General features: G+C 50.9%; 2 protein-coding genes across 7 annotated transcripts in view; both read right to left on the reverse strand.

The window, feature by feature from the left end:
* ZNF385C (zinc finger protein 385C) overlaps nt 1-21,834 on the reverse strand; it is a 186,541-nt gene that overhangs the window by 48,891 nt on the left and 115,816 nt on the right. The window contains exon 1 of one of the 6 annotated variants that reach the window (XM_037886882.2): nt 11,673-11,949. The exons of the other annotated variants lie outside the window; for them this stretch is intronic. Within the exon in view, the coding sequence (XP_037742810.2) occupies nt 11,673-11,838 (166 nt within the window). The 5' untranslated portion in view covers nt 11,839-11,949. Of the gene's footprint in view, nt 1-11,672; nt 11,950-21,834 lie in introns of those variants that run through there. 6 annotated transcript variants of the gene reach the window in all.
* Nucleotides 549-12,018, reverse strand: C27H17orf113 (chromosome 27 C17orf113 homolog). Its single transcript, XM_043536778.1, has 3 exons — nt 11,957-12,018; nt 6,404-7,033; nt 549-3,506 (listed from the first exon to the last, which is right to left on the reverse strand). The coding sequence occupies exons 2-3, from the start codon at nt 6,920-6,922 to the stop codon at nt 1,974-1,976; spliced, it is 2,052 nt and encodes a 683-aa protein (XP_043392713.1). The 5' UTR covers nt 6,923-7,033; nt 11,957-12,018; the 3' UTR covers nt 549-1,973.

The following is a 21,834-nucleotide window of genomic DNA, read 5'->3' on the forward strand; positions in this document are numbered from 1 at the left end:
GCCCCACTGTAGACGCAGCTAGGTCGACGGACCCAGCAACCTCTCGAGGGGGTGGCCTGACCACAGCAATGGAAATCCCCCTTCCGTCGCGTTAGCAAGTGTCTACACTAGAGCGACGTAGCTGCAGCACTGTGGCTGTCCCTCTGTAGCACCTGTCGCGTAGATGTACCTGGAGCTACACCTACAGCCCCCACACTCCTGGAGGAGAAACACCCCACTAAACACAAGTACAGGGGATGGCGATGGAGAGATGCTCATGGGGACAATGTCAGATCTGGACCCCCAGGAACGACACTGGGGAAGCATCAGGCATCACCCACTAACACTGGGAATTCAGGCTTGATCCAAAGTCTACTGAAGTCAGTGGATAGACTCCCACTGTCTTCACTGGGCTCTGGATCCTTAGCGGGAAAACGTGCACTGATGCATGAAATGAGACTTGGTTCTGCCTGGTGGTAACAGGGACAGTGCTGCTCAGCATGGGAACCTGGAGACTTCGGGATTTCTGACCTCCTAGTACAGCTAATAATGCCCAAACCCTTTGCTAAACGAGCACAGCCGTCAGGGTGCACTAGCATTAAAATGACGTGATACTTTAGATGAATGTTTTGACTTTATTGCAAATTAAAACCAGTAATAAGGGTCTTCTCCCCCTTCCCTCCCCCAAACTAAGAAAAACACCGCAAGTAAGGTAAAAACAAACATAAGCCCATGTAATTAACAAAGAGGACACATGCCATGCAACACAGACTCTATCCGGACATGGTTACAAAGGTTAAAAACTTGTGTACCGACCCCATACCAACAGAGGAGCCGTCTTACACTTGACTGTCCCAATGTCACTCGCTCCAAGGCGAGGGAACGTTTAAAAAAAAAATCAATAGAAACAAAACTCAAGTTTGTCCATAAGGTAAATGTTAAAGGACATTTTCTTTGGTTGTAAGATTGCAGAAGGCTTAGACTGCAACGGAAAGGTTAGGGACAATGCACTGTTCTGAAAAGACCAGGAATTCACTGTTTATTACTTTTTTGGACCCTTGTATATAATTCATTCTGTCGTTGCACCAAAAAAAAAATCAAAGTCCTTTTAGATATCTTTGTACTTTAACACTAGGAAAGTGAAGATATATTTATTTAATATATATCTATATTTATATAAATTTATATATATACACACAAACATATATACACAAGGATTCATTTAAAAGTTTCTATTTCCTTGGTGATTACAAAATCACTCTCCAAATTACTTGAATTTGTAAGGATCATGAGCTGATTCCAACACTAAAAATATTTTGTGCTCAGTGCAAGGAATTTTAACAAGACACTGCTAGGCATGATGAGATGTGTGACGGACCCAGAAAGATATGCTGTCTCTTCAGTGTTCATTCTCTAGGCTCCAAAGAGAAAAAATTGGATATTTTTTGCAGAACAGAACATCAAGAGAAAGCTGCCAGGAACGGTGTGCGTAAGCAACATTATGTTTGAGCTCAAGATATGAGATTTTTTTTTTGAAGGAAAGATAAAGTGAATCTAAACACAATTTGAAATTTAATAGTGTGGCTAAAACCAGCAGGAAAAATGGATATTAAACATTTCAGCCAATTCAATCAAATTTCTTTTGAGATAGCAGGACCGAAATGAATTTAAGAAAAAGCTCCCTTGTCCTGCTTCACAATAGGACTTGCTCAAAAGTTCCCGGCGCTGAACAGAACACTCTTGCAACATTCCACACTTAGCCCTAGATTCTGTAGCGCGTTTGTGTGGCTGGCTGATCGGAAATGATGGAAGAGATGAGAGTGGTAAAGCAAAGGGAAAATCGTAATAATGAGAACAAAACAAAACTCAACCCTTAGATATTCTTGCTTAAATGTAAGGCCTCACACCCTATCAGCAGGGTAACATTATCTTGGAGTCAAAAATATTTCGTATTTTCACAGTTGATCACCCCAAAAGGTGGCTTGGTTTTCATCTTATTTAACCTGTGCCATGATGAAATCGGATTCTCTCAGACTTTCGTAATACTCGATGGCTAACGCAAAGTCAAACTCGTTAATGGTGGGCCCGTCTATAGCGATTTTCATGAAGTTGGACAGGCTGGAGTCCTTCGCATAGCGCCACTGGCTGCGTTTCATGAGTGCCCGGCCCCGGTTGATCTTCTCATAGAGCACCGAGCCACGAGGCAAGACCAGAGCAATGGCAGCCAGGACAGCAAAGTCCGGGAAGAGCTCGTGCATTTCGGAATGGCTGTAAACCAGCTTGATGCACAGGTCCTTGAAGGATAACTGGCTGAGGCTGAACACTATCCGTTTGAAAAGAGGGAAATCGTTCAGTGCCCTTTCACTCACCACCACCCGGGAATAAGCCTGCAAGAGGAAGTTCAGTTCGGTGATGCCGTAGCTGCCGATATCATCCAAAGACTGGGGGTAGCACTTGGGGTTAAAGATGGCGGAGAAGGAGTTGACAGCCTCAAGCACGTGGCTAGGGAACCTATCCAGCAAGTTGCCCCGCACGCTCTCGAGGTAGGTCTCCTTCAAGTGCTCAAAGTTCTTCAGGTGCAACTTGGAGCAGCTGGCAAGCTCCACCCCCTTGTAGTAGAAACGGCTCTCATCTTCCCGGTCCTCTCGAGGATGCTCATTCATCTCGTTGAGGAACTCCTGGAAATTCTGGCCGCTCGTGGTCTTCTGGGCTTGCAGAGTGGTGGCGGTGGCAGAGACGATGGGCTTCAGGATGGAGAGATCAAAGTCCTCAATCTGGGGGAACCGACTCAGCTTCTGGAAGACGGGGAGGACATCCAGGAGGATCTTTGTGAAAGCCACGAACTGGAACTTCTTGAGCTCTTCGCAGAGGCCAAATGCCACGGGGGACCTCTGCGACTCACTCTCCAGAAGAAGCACCAACGTAGGCCATGAGGAGTCAATTGCCTCCACAGCTGGGAAGATGGAAGTCCAGTGGATGGTCTTGGGGCCCTCCAGGTCTATCTCGCATAGATCCAGGACACTCTGCAGCTCCTGGAGGCTGTTGCTCTCCCCTTTGAAGTTGGAGTAGAGTCGGTAGACAGCGTCCACCGTGGTCTCGTATTTCCGGACATACTCGATATTTACAACACTCTCAGCTGGCAGCAGGGAGCTCCCGTGGGACATGCAGTGCATCTCAGTGAGAAGAGGACAGATGGACTTCAGCTTGGTCCCCACCCCATTCAGCCTATCGGCCATCAGGGAAGAGCTTTCAGAGCTGAGCCACGTGATCTTCATGGTGGGAACGCCAAAAGAGTGCATCACCTCGACCGCTTTGTCCGCCACAGTGTAGGCCTCCCCAGCTGGCAGCTCAAAGCTGCCCAGGAATGTGATGGAGGTCTGCCCGTCGCACGGGGAGATGGTGGTTGTAAACATGACCAGGTTCCTGTGCTCCAGAATGTCGACCATCTCGTCCACCACCAGCCCAACGAACGGCGAGGCTTTCATCTTGTGCCTGTCCTCATTGTGAAGGACTTTAACGATCGCTGCCTGAGCCAGTTAACGAAGCAGCATCGGGGTGGGCAGGGGGAAAAAAGAAATTAAAATGAATTTCGAACCATGCTTAAAAATACCCCTAAAAGCTGCAAGGTGTCCTGACTCTGATCTCACTTAACCCAGTGTAGAGCCCTGACTCAGGACAGCATTTCAACACGGGCTTAACTTTAAGTCCCATTGACTTTCCATGAGACTTATGGTCATATTTTCAAAATGTACCCAAATGACTTAGCCTAAGTCCCATTTTCAAAAGCACACAAGTGGCTTAGGAGTCAATGAAAATCAATGGTACTTGGGCACTTTTTAAAAAATGTTGCTCCAAGATCCAGATGTTTAAAGGGAGCTAGGTGCCTAAATTGCTTTAAAATTGTGGCTTAAGTGATTTAGGGGCCTAAACCCCACTGACTTTCAGTGAGACTTAGGCTCCTGAGTGCCTAAATCATTTTTGGACATGGGACTTAGGTGCTTTCAGAATATTACCTTTTGGTTCCTAGGTCACTTAGGAGTCGATGGAAGTCAGTGAGACTTAGGCACATTTGAAAATTTTACTCTGAAACACATGCTCAAAGAGAAGCACATGCTTAAACTCCCCCCCTGAATAGATGAGCTTTCCTGAACTGGGGCCTAAATTTGAAGTAACTCCACAGGACTCCCTCCGGATTTTTACACTGGGGTGACAGAGCAGCATCGAGCAGAATCTTTTACATGGAAACTACGAGGACAATTATCCAGGCAACCTTTATTTAAAAAAAAGAAAAGCGACTGTATCCTACTCTACTGTCTCTTTAGGCCTTGTTCTCCTTTCACGCCAGCGTCAGAGAGGTAAATCAGACCCAAGATCCGCTGCACAGATACAGCGCTGTTCTTGCCAATTACTATAAAATACGGCAGTATTATGCATTAATATCTATACCGTGAGAGTGCCCACAGGATTCAACTAGGCAGGGCCGCTTTGTGCTCGCTACTGAACAAACATACAGGAAATTGAAGTCTCTGTCCCAAATTGGTTTCCTTTTTTTAAATAAGGGAACTTGCTGCTTGTTTTGATAAAATGGTATTTGAAAACTCAGGCTAACACTCCTGTTCAGGAAAGCACCTGAGCAAATACTTTACTTTAGGCTTGTGCTTAAGTCCCATTGATTTCAACCAGCCATAAACACATGCTTAACATTAAGCACCTGCTTAGGTGGGATCCCAAATAGGAATGCATTCCTGAATCTCCCCCCTTACCCTTCATAGTGACTCCTGAATCTCATCCTCGTTAGAGTATAATTAACATACCTAAGACCTGCTTTTTTATTTTGTTATAATTTCATCAGTTACTCTCATGCTTTAAAAACAAATCACATGCTGAAGAAGCCATGAAACTTCCTGGTGTCTTTTTCTCCTTAATTCCATTTGACCCTTTTCATTAAAATACCACTGATTTGAAAAAAAAAAAAAAATCCTTTTTTTTCCCCAAATGCTGCAAGTACCATTAGAGGCTGAGAAATCTAATTAGTGGGTTAGTTTAGCTGCAGTAAAATAGGGTTCTTTATTTAGCTAAATGACTGGCAAACAGCCAAAATTCACTACAAATTAATTTGATTTTAACAGGCATGAAACATTTGTAAAATTAAGAAAATCCTCTCTGAACTCTTTGCCTTCAACTTGACCTTCCTGATCACCCAGTTTAGGGTAAAAAAAGGACAAAACCCCCCCACGGTGCTCTGGTACGCTAATTGATCTCTTGAGCTTTTATCATTAAAATATTCATCATTAATTTCCTGTGAAATCTGGCACATTCAAACAGGAGGGAGGAAAAAAAAATGTCTCCGATTTTAAAAATAGATTCTTTGCACTTCCTTCTAAAGTCCACTGGCTGCCCATGTACACTAAACGCATGTGAACGAATGCAAAACTCCCTGTTTATTGACAAAGGCCAGTCTCTGATGGACTCTATCACTTTCCACGAACTCCTAGGAATGCCCTCGTTGCCTAATTAGCTGTCGACACCAACAAGATGTTGTATCAATTTTTAATACTGAGAAACTTGTCTTGAGCCTCCACACCAAAGGAACACCAAGGAAGGATCGCCAGTTGCAAGTGGTTTTATGTGAAGGTTTAGTGTAGACCAAGAGGCCACATGGCTTAATGGACTGAGCCAACAGGTGACCCCAAGCAACTCATAGGTTCTTGCCCCGACTCTGCCACTATTCCCCAAGGGGGAATTCACCTGTTTGCAAGAGGCCGGCGAACAAGATCTATGCACCAAATAAGCCGAGGCCTTTTGCAGGCCCTGAACAGCTGAGTGGCCTTGTGCAGTTGCATTAACTTGCCCGGGCCTCAGATTCCCCACTTGTAGAATGGGGCTACACTACTACTTACCCACTTCCCAGTGAGTTTGGTGAGGACTGATTAGGTAACGCCGGCAGAGCACCAGGAGAACACAGAGCACAGTAAGAGTGCCAGGCATCATGATTAACGGTCCATAAAATTATACCAGAACCTGCATGGTGGACACCTTCAAGTAGTTTTTTAAGACTGGAGGCTCCCTGTGAAAAGGTGGCTCTTAGACCCTGGTTCAGCAAAGCACTTAGGGACACGTCCAGTGGGACTGGAGCTTGTGCTTATGGCTCCGATTCCGGAATGCTTTAAAAACTTTCAGTACATGCTCCTGTCCCACTGATTAGGTAAAGCACACGCAAAGAACTTTTGTGCACAGGGATGCTTTTCCCAAATTGGGTCCCAGGTGCTTTGCTGGAGATGGGTGTCAGGCCTTTGCTGAACTGGGGGCATTAAGGTGTCTTTAATGGTGGGCATGTCGCCAGCAGGGGGGGCAGCCCAAAGCCATTGCGATCAAGCACAAGGACAGAAAACACAACCGAACAGTGCCCGGCTCTGACACACACCTGCATCTCTTTGACGCTGCTGGGGTGGTAACAGTCATTGTGCTCCGAGGTCAGCAACGCCTGGCAGAGATTGAACTTCTGGAACTCAAGCAGCGAGGAGCACTTCTCGTCCGGGATCTCCTCCTTAGCCATCCAGTACACGGTGGTGAGGACAGCGATCTTGGCGGGGTTCACGTCCACCTTGATGACGGAGCGCAGCTCTTGGTGGTTATGGACGCGAGCTTCAAAAGCCAGCTGCTCTCTGTTAACCGCCAGCGCCTGGCGGTGAGCTCCAGAGGTGACGTGCCGCAGCAAAGCATGGCGCTGGAAGTTATCCGTGCCGACGGTAAAGGCATTCTCCGCTTTGCCGTGTTTATTCTTCACCAGTGCCTGGCGACACTCTATGCAAAACATGAGTTTCCTTTCATAGTCAAACTCCAGCCACGTAAATTCCTCCTTCCAGTGCTCATTGAAATAGCGCTTGCACTTTTTGTTGGAATTGGAAGTTTCCCCGGCTGGCTTTTTCCCTGGAGGCACCATACTGCTGTGGTTGGGAAATCAAACACTACGGATGAACTGAATTTTCCCTTGGAGGAGCAGCCTCTACATTTAATTTAGTAAGGAAGGTCTAGTACCACTTTTCTGGTTCGACTGGAGATGAAAGAGACAAGGGGAGAGGGATTAGGGTGCTGGCAAACCTTTGTCTTCGCTCATTACTTATTTTTGTCTTTAACGCCGGGTTACGGCGGCACTAAACGACCGCAGAGAGCGCCCAACTGAGTGTCAGCAGCCATTGGACAGGCCGACCACTCAGAGAGATTCCTTTTCGCTTCTGTCCTCCCTGGCCAACAGACCCTCCCCTTCACCATCCAGAGGTGGCGAGGCGAGGAGTCATACCCTAGCCCAGAGCATGCTTTGCACTGCATCCCCAAGGGCGAGGTGCAGGCTACCAGGGCTTCATCGCTACTAGCCTCCCCCACCCCGTCCATTCCCTTGGCTGCCATCACCAGCAGCTCAGGGTAATAATGGCAAGAGAGCGAGCACATGGAAAGATTCCAGCAAATTGTCTACACCCCTCTGAGCCAGGTTAGGTAACCCAGGGGTTAAAACTCCATGGGCAGGCCTATGTGGGTGCCCCCAGTGTTGCTATTAGCCATGGAGCCTCACCCAGCAGTAGGAAGTTCATGCAATGCCCCCCTCCCACCAGGTCATGAGATAATGCAGCCCAATGGCTGGCTCTCATTGCCATGAAAACGGGGCCTTGAACAAAGCATGTCTGGAAGCCCAAACAATCCAGCTGCTCCTCCCTTTATCCCCTTTGCATCAGCCCCCCCTCGGCATTCTACCGTCCCTACTGGGCACACACTGCCCCAGCGCCTTTGGAGGCTTCCCACCTCACGCACGGCAGTGACGAGCGTTACAGCTGTTCACAGTTCTGGGCGATCGGCCTAGGTTATGACGTGCGAGCAAGTCAAAGGCAACTCCCCCGAAGCCCTAGCAAATGCATTTAGTTCCCACCTCTGTGGATGGCCCAGACGCGGCTCGCTTCTGCAGTGCTGGGATTTTACAGACAGCCCAAGAAAGGGATAAGGAAGTACAAGCGTGAGAAGGAAAGTCTTCTATACAATGGTCTACAGTCCTCATTTCCCACTGACACCCTTGCAAAGGACGCCTTGTGGCTAGCGGGTAAATCTGCTCCTAGGATTTCTCAAAAGGCAGCGAGAGCAGGTTATCCCACCCATTAACACCCCTCACTGGGTGCTGACTTTACTTCATTACAATGAGAAAGGAAGCGGCATGGGGCACTACAGGGGAAAAGGGCATGGGGGGAATGAAGGAGAGAAGGGAACTGACTTTACTATAATCAACATTTTCATCAAACCGGCAAGCCCTGCCTCCAAACCTGAGCCCACAGGAGAGGAAAGCAGGGGAGAGTCTCCAGCAGCAGAGAGAGGGTGTGCCCCAAAGCTCCACTTCCTACTGGATGGAACGTAGCATCTGTGCCACGATCGTGCATGCTGGCCACTGCTATGGACTGTGCGGCCCCCCCATCCCCTTCCAAACCCCACTCGATGCTGTGCAGGTGTCGGTTTCTCCTTGGCTCCAGTGAGAATGCTGCTCCAGGAGACACTAGGCCGGGCACTGTAACCTCCCCTTGGTTTACGGGTTCTTCGCACTCCCGCCCACCGGACCTCTGAAATCCTAAGCCAACACAGAACTAGCAACTCTTTCCCCATGTCAGTATATTTCTTCAACCGTTTCCTGTCTGAAACACAAAGGGCTGTGACTTGCACGCAGACTCGCCCTCGAATCGCCACGGTTCCTAGGGGCTTCTGGCACAGAAGCATTTCCCGATGGCAGCCAATTGTGCCAAGGCTCCGACTACTCTAAATTTCCCCCCGTAATCACCCTGTTCATCAAATCTGTTCTTTGTAACACTCCACTGGTCTCTGCTCTCCAAGCACATGTAACCAGTTCAGCCCAGCCGAGGAGGGGGAAGTACACTGGAAGACAGCCACAGCTGAGCATGCCAGAGAGGCGCAAGGCATCCCCCAGCAAAGGCGAGTTGTCACCCAGCCGCACGGACACTCGGAACGGACTTAGCTACAGCAGAACCTGCGCGGACAGGGAAGGGGTGAACAGAGGTGTGGGCAAGTGGGATGAGCACCGGACCTGGAGTCAGGAGTTCCTGGGTTCCAATGTTGGCAATGTCACTTCCTCCCCATTGTGACCTCACCTCACTTAGCAAACCTGCCTCAGTTTCCCCTATCTGTAGCATGGTGAGAATGGTACTTCCCTGCCTCCCTTTGGGGTATGGGAGGATGTCTGTGAAGAGCCATGCATCTGCTAAGCACTGTTAGTTCACCTGTGCTATGGGTGGGACCCAGGTCTCAACACGTGGCCATTCCAGCCGGCCAAAAACATTCAACCCAAAGGAAACTTTCACGCTGTTCTACTCCGGCAGGCCAAGGGACCTGATCTGTCATGTTCTGCCCCATCTTTACCCATGCTGGCCTCAAGGCCACCTGGAAGCCTGTGTGGATCTTCTGGGCAGGAGGCAGAGCAGAATTTGGACTCTGCTACTTAACAGCCCCTCATGCTGGGGAGAAAGCTCCTAACCCTTGGTACTCTTCCCTGGTCAAAACCCTCCCACACAAGCACATGCCTCCTGCAATTGCCCACCCACCAACTGTACCAGGAACAATATTTACCTGTCTTGCACCTAGATGCATATGGCACATGGAACTGTCCCCTCTCAGGGCCTGATCCGAAGCCCACGAAAGCCAGGAGTGCCTTTCCACAGACTTCACTGAGCTTTGGAGCAGGCGCTAAAGCAGGAGCAAAGGATCTGCCACACTGGAGCATACTAGAGTCCATCTAGTCCAAGAGCCTGTCTCTGACAGCAGTCAGCATCAGATGCTTCCGAGGAAGGAAAGAGAAACCCGATACTGGGCCCACCTGCCCAGAGGGGAGGTTTCCTCCCCACTGCAGGGTATTCGTGCCTTGAAGCATGAAGGTTGATATCCTTTTAAATCTAATGTAGCCATTCTGTTTTCTTCCAAGACTGAGGGTTCCTTGGGGCAGCTCCTGTCCCCTCCTCTGCCTGGTGCAGCTGCGAGCACACAGGAAAAAGGTTCCAAAAGCGAGAGGCTCTTTTGCAAAGTTTGCAGCCTTCCTGCCCAGCTTAAGCCCAAGAGCCTCACCCTCAGCTCCCCTGGGAAGGAGAGAGAAATGTCCCCTCCTGGGAGGCCATTATGGCCCTGCCTGTCTAAGGGTCAAAGCCAAAAGCTTCTTGCTAAATGTCTCCTTGGCCACTGCCAGTCAGACAGCACCTGGGGAAGCTCCACCAGGTCTCCTGTCTCCAGCTGCCTGGCGGCCCCACCAAGGCTCTCCTTGAGAAGCAGCCGCTCCCAACTCCTCTTCCCTGAGAGGGACACAGCTTTTGCACGGGATGCAGGGGAGGAAAGACCCAGCAGAGTGGGGGCCGGTAGCCCAGCAAGAGAAGGTCTTGGGTCCTAGGACACAGACACAGCCCCGCTCACAGTCCCCACAACAGCCCACGCTCCCCCTAACCGTTCCAACAGGGAACGTCACTGCTCACCGTACTAACACTCCGGCAGTCATGGTAAGTCTCTCCACCCCAAAGACCCTGATCCTCCTCAGAGCACGTGAGATGGCTCAGGGTCCCTCAAACTCGCTTAGCTCCCAGAGCACTGGGTCCCATCCATTCCCCCCGCTAGTCTGCCCCGGCGTCCACCCCCACCTGCGCCTTCCCTGGGATGGTAGCATGGGCCATGGCTGGCTCTCTGAACTCACAGGGGGTGCGAATGCATCGACCCGCTTCCATAGCCTCCCTGGGAGCACGCAGCAGAGCTTCGGTGGGGGAACAAGTGACATAAGAAGAATGGGGGCAGCTGAGCCCCCAACACTAGAACCTCCAGCCCCAGGTATCTCCCTACACAGAGGGACCTGAGCTGCTACAGTCCTGAGGATCTCAAGACTTCTGTGCTACCCTAATACACACAATAATCACGGATCACAATAAAACCTTCCATTTGCTCTGCTCTCTCCCAAACTCCAAAACAAACAAACTGACTTCACAGCCTCTCACCCTCTACAAAGAGCATCAAGCAGGTTGTTTTGTTTTTTTTTTTAAAAAGGACTAGCCTAAAAAAGAGTCAAAAATATGTTCAGGACTGCCCATCCCAAAGGCAAGGATCAGCCGAAGAATTTGCCTCTCCAATGCACGGAGCCGGGGGGCGGCGGGGGGGACCTGGGCTAAAACATGGGTAAAAATGCATCCAACCATTTCCTTGCTAAAGTGAAAGCGCTCGGAGAAAGCGAGGGGTGGGCAAGGTGCAGTGAAAAGCAGCAGCTCGTCCTGCATTTCCTGGATCCGGAGCAGCTGGTGTGGGCGAACTCCAGGTCTGCTCACTCCCCGTACAGCTGTGAACTAGGCAGATAATCAAAAGCCATGTTTCCTTCTCAGATGAGGCTGGTGTGTGTGTCTCGGGGGGAAAGTGACCAAATTCTTTCCCATCCCCTCCGGGGCATCCCCCCCCATTTCGCCTGGCTGGAGAGAGGTTTGGGCAGATGTATTTTGAAGACAATAAGCCCCTCTCCTGACATCCACGCCTCAAAGACCCCAGCCAAAGGCCAGATTACAAACACACCGCTGACATACCCACCTGGCTCCTGATCTCTGACCAGGTTTGGATAACTGCTCAGAGAAGAGCAACATCCTCCCCCACAGCCACCCCCCTGCATAGCCAGCCCCCCAGATACGTACCATTGAAAAGCTGCCATAGGATTTGGGATGGGGGGAGGCGGGCTTGCAAACCTCCCGGATTTTTTTTTTTTAAATAGAGAAAATAACAATCAAACCAGCCCCCCACCCCTTGTAAACCAAAAATCACACACACCCCCCACCCCAAGCCAGCGACTTCCCAAGGCATCAGGGGCAGAAGGCTGCGGGCTGCTGCCAAGCCCAGCCCCCCCTGCCCCAAGGAAGCGGTGCCCCGGGAGAGGCAGGGATGTGTGGAGACAAAGCCCTGCAGCCCTGCACACACTCACTGGGACATGGGAGCAGCCATCTTGCCCTGTGGACTCTCTGCCTGCTCAGATGCTCTCAGCTGCCAGCAGCTGCAGTGGCCACTAGCGGTGGCCAGGGCTGGATGGGGAAAGGGGGGGTTGGTGGGAGGGGGGATTTACTGGAGGGGCCTGTCTCTCCCCAGGTGATTTATTTCCCCCCAAGCCACAGGCCTGACCTCCTTCCAAAAAAAAACCCCTTTCAGGCTGAGGCATCGCCCACACTGTGAGCTGCTATTTGGATTAACGATGTGCAATGTGAGAGCACCCAGACAGCCCAGCTGAGAGCGTGCCAGCTGCTGCACATGGTAAGAGGCAGCGCCGGGCCTGAGGAGTTTACAAGACGGACAAAGGGAGGGTCCCCAGAGATGCCAAGGGCCCCTTGGAGAGGCGGTCAGCTCCTGTATCAAGCAGTCATGAACGAAGCGGCTCCCCCGGGGTGTCTATCTGGGCCACGAGCTCTTTGGAGAAACCCAGCTCCGAGCTCGGCGACCTGCGGCAGAGGTAGGAATCGAACCCTGGGCTCCTCTGCTTTACAGAACTACCCATCCCTGCAGCGTCTATACGCCTTCAAAAACAGACTCCTGCCCCCTTCCCCAGCCGAAAACAAATCTCACCTAAAGGAAACGTCGTTTAACCTCAACGCAGGCAGGTCTCATTTCCCCCTCTCCCGCCCCCTCCCCGATTTTTGTATGAGGCTGGTGCTACAGTGCTGGATGCAGCAGAAAAACCTCAGCAGAAGAAAGCAATCCAAAGGTTTCCATTAACTGTTCATTTGTAAATTCCAAAGGATGGACGTTTATTTTAAAAAACAAACACCCAACAAAACAAAACAAGACCAGACCATACATCCTCCTGCAGCGTTTGCAATCCAAACATGGCATCGCTGTTGGCGACCTGAACCCAAAAGGGAAACATGGGACATGGAAAGTGGAACAAGGAATGGCCAGCCTGGAGCAGACCCAAAATCCCTTAGGTCCAGTATCCTTGCTCTCACCGCGGCCAGCACCAGCTGATGCCAGATAACAGAAATGGATCAGCTGATGATTGAAACTAGCCTATTTCCCCCCCAACTATTATAGATACTGACTCACAAGTCAAAATGAAACAGACTAGTCTGGTTTTGTGGTACAAACAATGGTGGGTCAAAAGGAAGTTTTAATGTGGTAAGGATCTGTCTGTCGGTGAGCAAAAAACTACCATGCACAATTTTGAAAACGACACTGCCCCTTGAGACCTGAAGAAAAGCTCTGTGCAAGCGCGGAAGCTTGTCTCTCTCACCAACAGAAGTTGGTGCAGAGAAGATATTACCTCTCCCAGCTTGACTGCCCCTTTAAACAATTAAGTCACTCCTGTGGCTCTATAATACCATAACAGATCACACTGTATCACGGGCAGATCTGCCACATCTCTCTTGCTGGAGACGCTCTCGATAGAGCAATAGTTCAAGTGTCTCCCCTCTTGGGATGAAAAATTCTGCAACGTAATTTCAGGAGACATCAAAAATCTTCCATCACATTAGAGGCAACACAAAACAGGGGCTTATCATGGAAACCGTTAGACAACCTTAACTACTGCCAACCTTAACTATTGATGCGGCCAGCACCGCCTATAATTTGTAAACTTCACTCATTCATGTTTCTCCCAGCTTCCCGGCTCTGAAGGAGAGAGGTTTAGGCTTGGCCCACAGACAGTTTTTGTCCCGCTACAGCTAAGTGGGGTAGGGGAGGTGGTTTGTTACCAAAATCGTTATAACAGGCACGACCCTGGTGCGGATGCAGTTACACCAGCCTAAACGTGCCTTTTACCAGGAGAGATTATTCTCCTTCCCATTTAGGTTTAGCTATACTGGTGTAAAGCTCCTATCGAGGCTGTAAGCTCTCTGGGGCAAGGAATAGGGTTTCTTGGGCGGGGCAGAGGGTGTATAGCTCTGCACAGGGGGTCCTGGTCCATTGGGGCTGTTAGGTGCTGCTGTGATACACGTGGTAAGTAAATAATAATCATAATATACGGATACGACTGCGTCTGCACTAAGGAGAGCTAGACCAGCGTGCCGACACCCGGACAGGTAAAACATGACGACTTCCGTGTTACTTAGATCAGTGGTTCTCAAACTTTTGTACTGGTAACCCCTTTCATATAGCAAATCTCTGAGTGTGACCCCCCGTTATGAATTAAAAACACAATTTTTATATATTTAATACCATTATAAATGCTGGAGGAAAAGCGGGGCTTGGGGCGGAGGCTGACAGCTCATGACCCCCCATGTAATAACCTCGTGACTCCCTGAGAGGTCCCGAGCCCCAGTTTGAGAACCCCAGACTTAGATGCTGCGAACAGGCATATACTTGACTCTGCCAGACCAGGGGTCCCCCTGAAGTCACCCAGGCTGACTCACCTGTGTAAAGGCAGGCACATGCCCATCTGTTTGCAAGTTCAGAGCCGGATGCTGAAACTAAAGCGTCACACGGCGCCGGGTTTACAACGGTGCCAAGGGGAAGGGGCCCATTACAGACCCGTCTAACCCATCCACACGGCTGGGTCTGGCCCCTCGCCCGGGGCAGTCCAGCGCCCAGGCCTTGCTGTGTAAGCGTTTGCTCACCTGTAGTGGGTTTGCCACCCAGCAGCCGGGCTCCACCATGCGGGCTGGACAAGGCAGCTGGCCACTGGGCCAGTGGGCGCAGCTGGGCCAGGCAGGCTCTCGGGGGTCACATCCCAGAGGTCTGCCCTGCTCCCCAGTGCGGGTCCGGCTCCCACCGGTCTCTGCTGCCCGCCACTTGTGGGGCCCCACTCGCCTCCCCAGGGCTGAGCCATCTGGGATAGGTGCAGACACCGGGCTGGTCTTGGCCAGTGCGGGGGGCTCGGGCAGGGCCCACCAGACAAGTGGTCCTGAGGGAGCCTGGCCCAGGCAAGCCCCGCTCCTGCTCCGGCCTGGCTGATCACACTGCGCGGGGGAGCCAGCCCTGGTCACCCTGCCGGCTCAGCCCGGCGGACATGGTGAGAGTGTGGCCGAATGCAGGGCATGGGGGAGTGGGTCGTGGGGTGGGGTGCTGAGCAGTAGGGGAGGTTTGTGTGTTTTGGGATGCTGGGAAGTGGGAGGTTGGGGGGGGGGGCTTGGCAGTGGGTGTGGTCTGTGTGTGTTGGGGCCCTGGCCAGTGGGGGGTCTGTGTGGGGCCCTGGGCAACTGTGGTGGGGGTCGCTGGGCAGTGGGGAGTTTGTGGGGGGTATAGGGGTCTGTGGGTAGTGGTGGTGGTGTGCAGGGCACTGGGCAGTTGTGGTGAGCGGTGCGTGGGGGGGGTCGGTCTCGGAGCGGGAGGGCACTGGGCATAGGGGAATGGCGGGGTGCGGTGTGGCACAGGCCTGCCCCCGAGGGCAAAGGACCCGGAACATTCTCCTCTCCTGCCTGATGCCTGGATGGTTGGAGGGGGACCCGCTCGCGTGCGAGGACGCCTGACCGCTCTGGAACGTTAACAGCTGGAGGGATTTACACCCCCACACACACACCCCCAGGGCTTATCCTTCAGGAGAGGAGCCTGCATGTACCTGTTTTTACCTCCCCGCTGCCCGGCCCCATCTGTGTCCAGCCCCGGTGGGGTGCGGAGACGTGGCTCTCGCCTCCTGCTTCACCTGTTCCTGGTGTGGAGCCAGAATTAGATGAAGGGAGGTGGGGCAGAGACTTGGGTGGAATGTGCTGGATTAGGAGCTGTATTGTATCTGGCGGAAGCTGGCCCTTGGAACGGGGAGGGGAAGGCTGCCAGCCTGGAGAGCGAATTCCTCTCTCTGAGGGTTTTTTAAAGATCTGAGACAGGCTGGCAGGAGACGCCTTGTCCCAGAACGTTCTCGCCCAGATACCTGAGCTCCCGCCTAGCACTACCGGGCGCAGAGATGAAACCAAAGATGGGGGCTCGGAAGATGAAAATGCGCTCAGGCAAGTGCGACAGAGGACTTGGTCTTTTGAATCTCTTTCACCGCACCAAGCGCTCTCCTCCTCCAGTCTCACAGGAGCCCACATTAGAACCTGAAAGATCATTTGGCTCCAGGGCTAGTGAATAGAAATGTCCAGAGGACCCTACCGGCTGGGAAATAGAGGCCTGCGGAAGCGCAAAAGGCTAACCCAGTTTCCAACAGACAGCAGGAAAGATTCATCTCCGCTCTCCCTGTCCTTGCACTGAATCTCCTTCCACTAGGACCCACTGCCAGGGATGGAGCAGCCTGGTCTAGCCAGGAAGTGGAAACTGCTTACATTTTCCCTGGGATCTGGAAAATGGTATTAGCCACATTCAGTCCTGCAGGCTACTGTGCATTCCACTGGAGGGTGGGAGGGAAGTGGTGGCTAACAAGGTACCAGATCTTAGGGGAGACCCTACTGAAAACATGCAGAATCGGTGGGCAAACAGCACCTAGCAATTGCTATAGGATCCATCTAGGCCCAGCGCTACTTCAGAGGAAGGTGCAAGAAACCCTGCCGTTACAGGGTAACTTGCTCTCAGGGGAAATTTCTTCCTGGCCATCAATAGATAGATACGGGCTCGTGCCCTGAGGCGGGAGAACTTCTATCCCCTCCAAAACCCTGGGACAACTCTGGACCTTTTTGTTTACCCAGCAGCCCCCAGCCCCCATCCCAACCCCTCAGCAAGACTCATGCACTCCAGAATGACCCCAGCAGCAACACCCCAAACCATTAACATCCGGCCGACCCACCAAGGGGTGTATGCGCTTAAACTGAATTTCGATGCGATCTTCTTGCTGCAACCTCTCCGTGTTCCTTCCCATGCCCCTTCTTGTCACGTTACATCTCCTATCTCACTGTGAGCTGTTTGGGGCAGGGACCTTCGTCTCTCCGTTCTGTAACATGCCTGCCACATTTCTGGGCACTCTACATGTCATAAATCATTCTAACAACAGATGGGCCGCAGCTCTCCTTGGGACAGCAGCAGGATTCTTAGCAGCCTTCTCAGAAGTGCACCTGTAATTTAAACTTGTCTCCAAGCATTCGGAGACCACAACTGCTAAAAGGGAAGCCCTGAGATTAGCTAGCGAATTGGCCGTGGGAGATTTGCGTTTCTAGCTAGGCCTCCGGCTGCTCCCTCTTGTTATCACCGACTGGGTTTCAGCACCGTCACATGCTCTACAGAGCAGGAACATGAGTTGCTCAGAGAGGTTCCCAATTAGCCCTCACCAGGAAGGCAAGGGCATTTTGGGCACAGGAGCCAAGTTAAGATTCAGCACACTAAACATGGTTTACTACAGCATTCCCTTCCATGTCTGATCAGGAACCAAGGGCACTGCTCCTCTGGGGCCTGAGCCAGAAGGTCCTGAACACTTCCAAGAGGTGCTGAGCAACCCGATTTCCAAGGGCTCAGCACCCATCTCTGGGGCCAGACTTTCAGCGGGCACGTTGGGTGCTGGGCTCTTTTGAAAATCTGGCCACTTACCTTGGTAGTTAAAGTGCTTCAATCCTGAAGCACTTACACGAGAGGAAAGTGATCAGGAACAGTCAGCATGGATTCACCAAGGGAAAGTCATGCCTGACTAATCTAATCGCCTTCTATGATGAGATTACTGGTTCTGTGGATGAAGGGAAAGCAGTGGATGTATTGTTTCTTGACTTTAGCAAAGCTTTTGACACGGTCTCCCACAGTATTCTTGTCAGCAAGTTAACGAAGTATGGGCTGGATGAATGCACTATCAGGTGGGTAGAAAGTTGGCTAGATTGTCGGGCTCAACGGGTAGTGATCAATGGCTCCATGTCTAGTTGGCAGCCGGTATCAAGTGGAGTGCCCCAGGGGTCGGTCCTGGGGCCGGTTTTGTTCAATATCTTCATAAATGATCTGGAGGATGGTGTGGATTGCACTCTCAGCAAATTTGCGGATGATACTAAACTAGGAGGAGTGGTAGATACGGTGGCAGGTAGGGATAGGATACAGAGGGACCTAGACAAATTGGAGGATTGGGCCAAAAGAAATCTGATGAGGTTCAACAAGGATAAGTAAAGGTCCTGCACTTAGGACGGAAGAATCCAATGCACAGCTACAGACTAGGGACCGAATGGCTCGGCAGCAGTTCTGCGGAAAAGGACCTAGGGGTGACAGTGGATGAGAAGCTGGATATGAGTCAACAGTGTGCCCTTGTTGCCAAGAAGGCCAATGGCATTTTGGGATGTATAAGTAGGGGCATAGCGAGCAGATCGAGGGACGTGATCGTTCCCCTCTATTCGACACTGGTGAGGCCTCATCTGGAGTACTGTGTCCAGTTTTGGGCCCCACACTACAAGAAGGATGTGGATAAATTGGAGAGAGTCCAGCGAAGGGCAACAAAAATGATTAGGGGTCTGGAACACATGACTTATGAGGAGAGGCTGAGGGAACTGGGATTGTTTAGTCTGCAGAAGAGAAGAATGGGGGGGGGGGGATCTGATAGCTGCTTTCAACTACCTGAGAGGGGGTTCCAAAGAGGATGGTTCTAGACTATTCTCAGTGGTAGAAGATGACAGGACAAGGAGTAATGGTCTCAAGTTGCAGTGGGGGAGGTTTAGGTTGGATATTAGGAAAAACTTTTTCACTAGGAGGGTGGTGAAACACTGGAATGCGTTACCTAGGGAGGTGGTGGAATCTCCTTCCTTAGAAGTTTTTAAGGTCAGTCTTGACAAAGTCCTGGCTGGGATGATTTAATTGGGGATTAGTCCTGCTTTGAGCAGGGGGTTGGACTAGATGAGCTCCTGAGGTCCCTTCCAACCCTGATATTCTATGATTCTAAGGGGCACTGGATGCTTTGGAAGAGCTAAAGAAATACCCTGTTCCCCTGGTATCCAAGAACTACATAACCTGGGATGTATTTATCCAACCAGCACTCCGCTAAGGTAGGGAAGTACCACCCCCATTTTACAGCTGAGGAATTGAGGCACAGAGAGACTAAGTGACTGCCCCAAGGTCACACAGTGAGTCTGTGGCATCCCCAGTCCAGTGCCTTATCCACAGGACATCCCTCCCTGCTGCTGGTTGGAAAGGAGAAAGGGGAAATAAAGAGGCGTGCGGGGACAAGTAGGAGCCATCTTTTCATAGGATGGACCTGCCACGTACGGATCGCTTCAAGCTGACAGGGTTTCTAAACAGCTCTTGGCCAAAGCATCCTTTTACCCTAATTGGAGGGTGTTTGGATGTTGGATAGTTTGCAGAATAAACTGCTCCTCCCCAAGCTCTGGTGATAGACAGTTTTAATAACAAATCCTGTGTTTTTCCATATCGGAAATGTTCCCTTTCCCCAGGAATTCCCAGCCTTTCACAATTCAGGGGAGGGACGCAGACACGCACATGGCACTGCCATCCTCTCAGCCTGCAGAACCCCCTCTTGGCAGCGAATGCTTCCTCCCGTCCGCCTCCTCCTGCTCCCTCCGTGCGATATGGTTTAGAGGAGCTGGCTCTTTGGAAAATCGCTCCCATCACTGAGAAATACCTGCTGCCCAACCTGCTCTGTAGCTCCAGGCAGGACCCGAGCACAGAAGCCCTCTCAGCTGTCCACACAGGCTCAAGGTTACAGATAGCACAGAGGGATTCTTCCCAGTTCACAGTGAGATGACCTGAATCTCGCGGAACTGTGTTCTCAGAAACAGCACAGAGACAATGACCGGCATTTACACTACCCGTCCTGGGACACGGTTATACCCTAGAAGGGATCTTATGGCGGAGATAGGAAGATGCCATCTCTAGCACATAGATTTACTGTGAAACAAATACAAGGAGTGAAATTCTGGCCCTGCTGAAGTCAATGGGAGTTTGGCCATTGATTCCAAATGGGGCCAGATTGTCACCCAGGGTTGCTAGCTCTCACAAGTTTCACAATATCTGGTGTCTCTCTAAAAGCCCGAGCTCCTGGAGTCATGTTATCTTGTGACAAATTTCCTGCCCTGCAAAAAATTTTGAGGTTTCAACATTTTTTCCTATCCTGAATTGGGACAAAAAGTCCAAATCTCAAAATTTTTCACAAAATCTGAATTTTTTTTCCATCTTACGCCAATCACAATATTTTATTTCAATAAATCTGAACTGTTTTGTTTGGATTTCAACCTTTTTATTTTTAAAAAATTCAAACAGAACATGGCAAATGTCTGTACAGAAAGTCTTTGTGGCATGAAACGTTTTGATTTTTACAAAGTGTCAAAATGGGACGTTTTCAACCCCCCCCCGCCCCAATTTAAAAAACAAACAAACAAAAAACAGGTGTCAGAAAACTCCCAACCAGTTCTACTTTCTAGCCCTTGTGGTTGCAGAGGAAAAAACACACACCCCCCGCAAACGTGATCTGAGTGTGACCGAAAGGTTCAAAATCCAGATGGCAAAAGGAAGAACCCCAAACAAACTATTATTTTTTTACAAAGTCTCCTGGCTTTTGAAGACTCGGAGGCGGTGATGCTGGAAAGGTGCCTCTTTCTGAAGCCGTTAATGGAAGTCATGTTTCCCTTTATTTCCTGAATGAGTTAAACCCTCTCTCTTTTTCTTTGCTGTTACCCTTCTTTCCTTTCTGGGTCGGAAGCACCCTGCGATCAACGTAACCCGACGTGACACGCGTGGCAAGCGCTCCAGCACGCCGGTGGGAGTGGAGAGCCCCTCCTCAGCGGGCATTACACGCTCCAGTCCCCAGCTGGAACGTCGGCAGGGACATTTGCTTGCATCCTCTGCACCCCGCCGCAGCCCAATCAGAATTCTTGATTCCGCGACACCCCAGCATGACAGAGCTTCCCCGCACCCCCAAACTCCCCCACAGCAAGAAGAGGCCCCACGTGGGGATCACAACCCGGGGGAAGGTCTGCTGTGCGGAGCGGTGTTCGTCTCTCCCCAAACCCATGTGCAGTCCCCACTCGTTTCCCTTGCAGGGGTTTTTCCAAAGGGCAGAGCCAGTGACCCAGAATCGAGGGAGCAGCCCAGTATGGCCACGGGGCCTCCTGGCTCTGTTCTGTCAAGCTGATGCAAAGAGTGCTCAGCCTCAAACGCAGGCTGCGTTGACACGGATTCTCTGCTTCCTCTGCCCCTGGCCAAGAGGCCTGGGTCAAGCCACACTGGGGAGCGGGAGAGAAGAGCTGGCAGGCCCCTGGTGGTCTCTCAAGGGCTGGCCCTGTAGGCTCCAGCGGCGCTGAATTTAATGATGCGCTCTGCCTGCATATTTTATCTGGCAGCTGGTTGTTTTGGGTCAGGGTCTCTGATGGTCTGTACTTAGCCACCTCCGTTAACAGACGGAACAAACACGGGGGCATCAGAAAGGCAGCTCTGTAGTGCTGGGAAAGCTGTACTGTCCTCCCACCCCTCTCTAAGCCTGCAGGGTTCCTACAGACTAGGGGTACAGCGCCTGGCACGATGGGGTCCTGATCCACCACTGGGGCTCCTAGGTGCTACGGGAATAATAATAAATAATAAATAATAAATAATAATAATAATAAATGCCTTGTTACCAGCTGGGCTTCCACCTCTGTTCCACTGCGGGGAGACAAAGGGTCAGAAAATCCCACGTGCTGATGAGCCAAGTTTATTGGGTAAATAACTGGAGTGGGACCATGGGGTGTATTCAGAGGGGTGGAGATACTAAGGGAGATTGGGACTTTTGGTTCCCCCTGTCCTGTAACATGAGAATGGGACAATTAAAAGGTGGGAGATGAAAAATCGATAGAAGGAAACACACCTTCACCCAGCATGGACTGCAGAACTCAGTGCCACAGGAAGTTGTTGAGTCCAAGAACTCAAAAAGATTCTGAAAGGTACTGGGCATTGATATGGATAATAAAGACATCCACAGTTCTTACCATTAATTACAACAACATTTTTGAAAGGGATATGAGACCTCGTGCTACAGGGCTTCAGCCAATATGTATTAGA

This window comes from Chelonia mydas, chromosome 27 (assembly GCF_015237465.2).
Source record: "Chelonia mydas isolate rCheMyd1 chromosome 27, rCheMyd1.pri.v2, whole genome shotgun sequence".
NCBI lineage: Eukaryota > Metazoa > Chordata > Testudines > Cheloniidae > Chelonia > Chelonia mydas.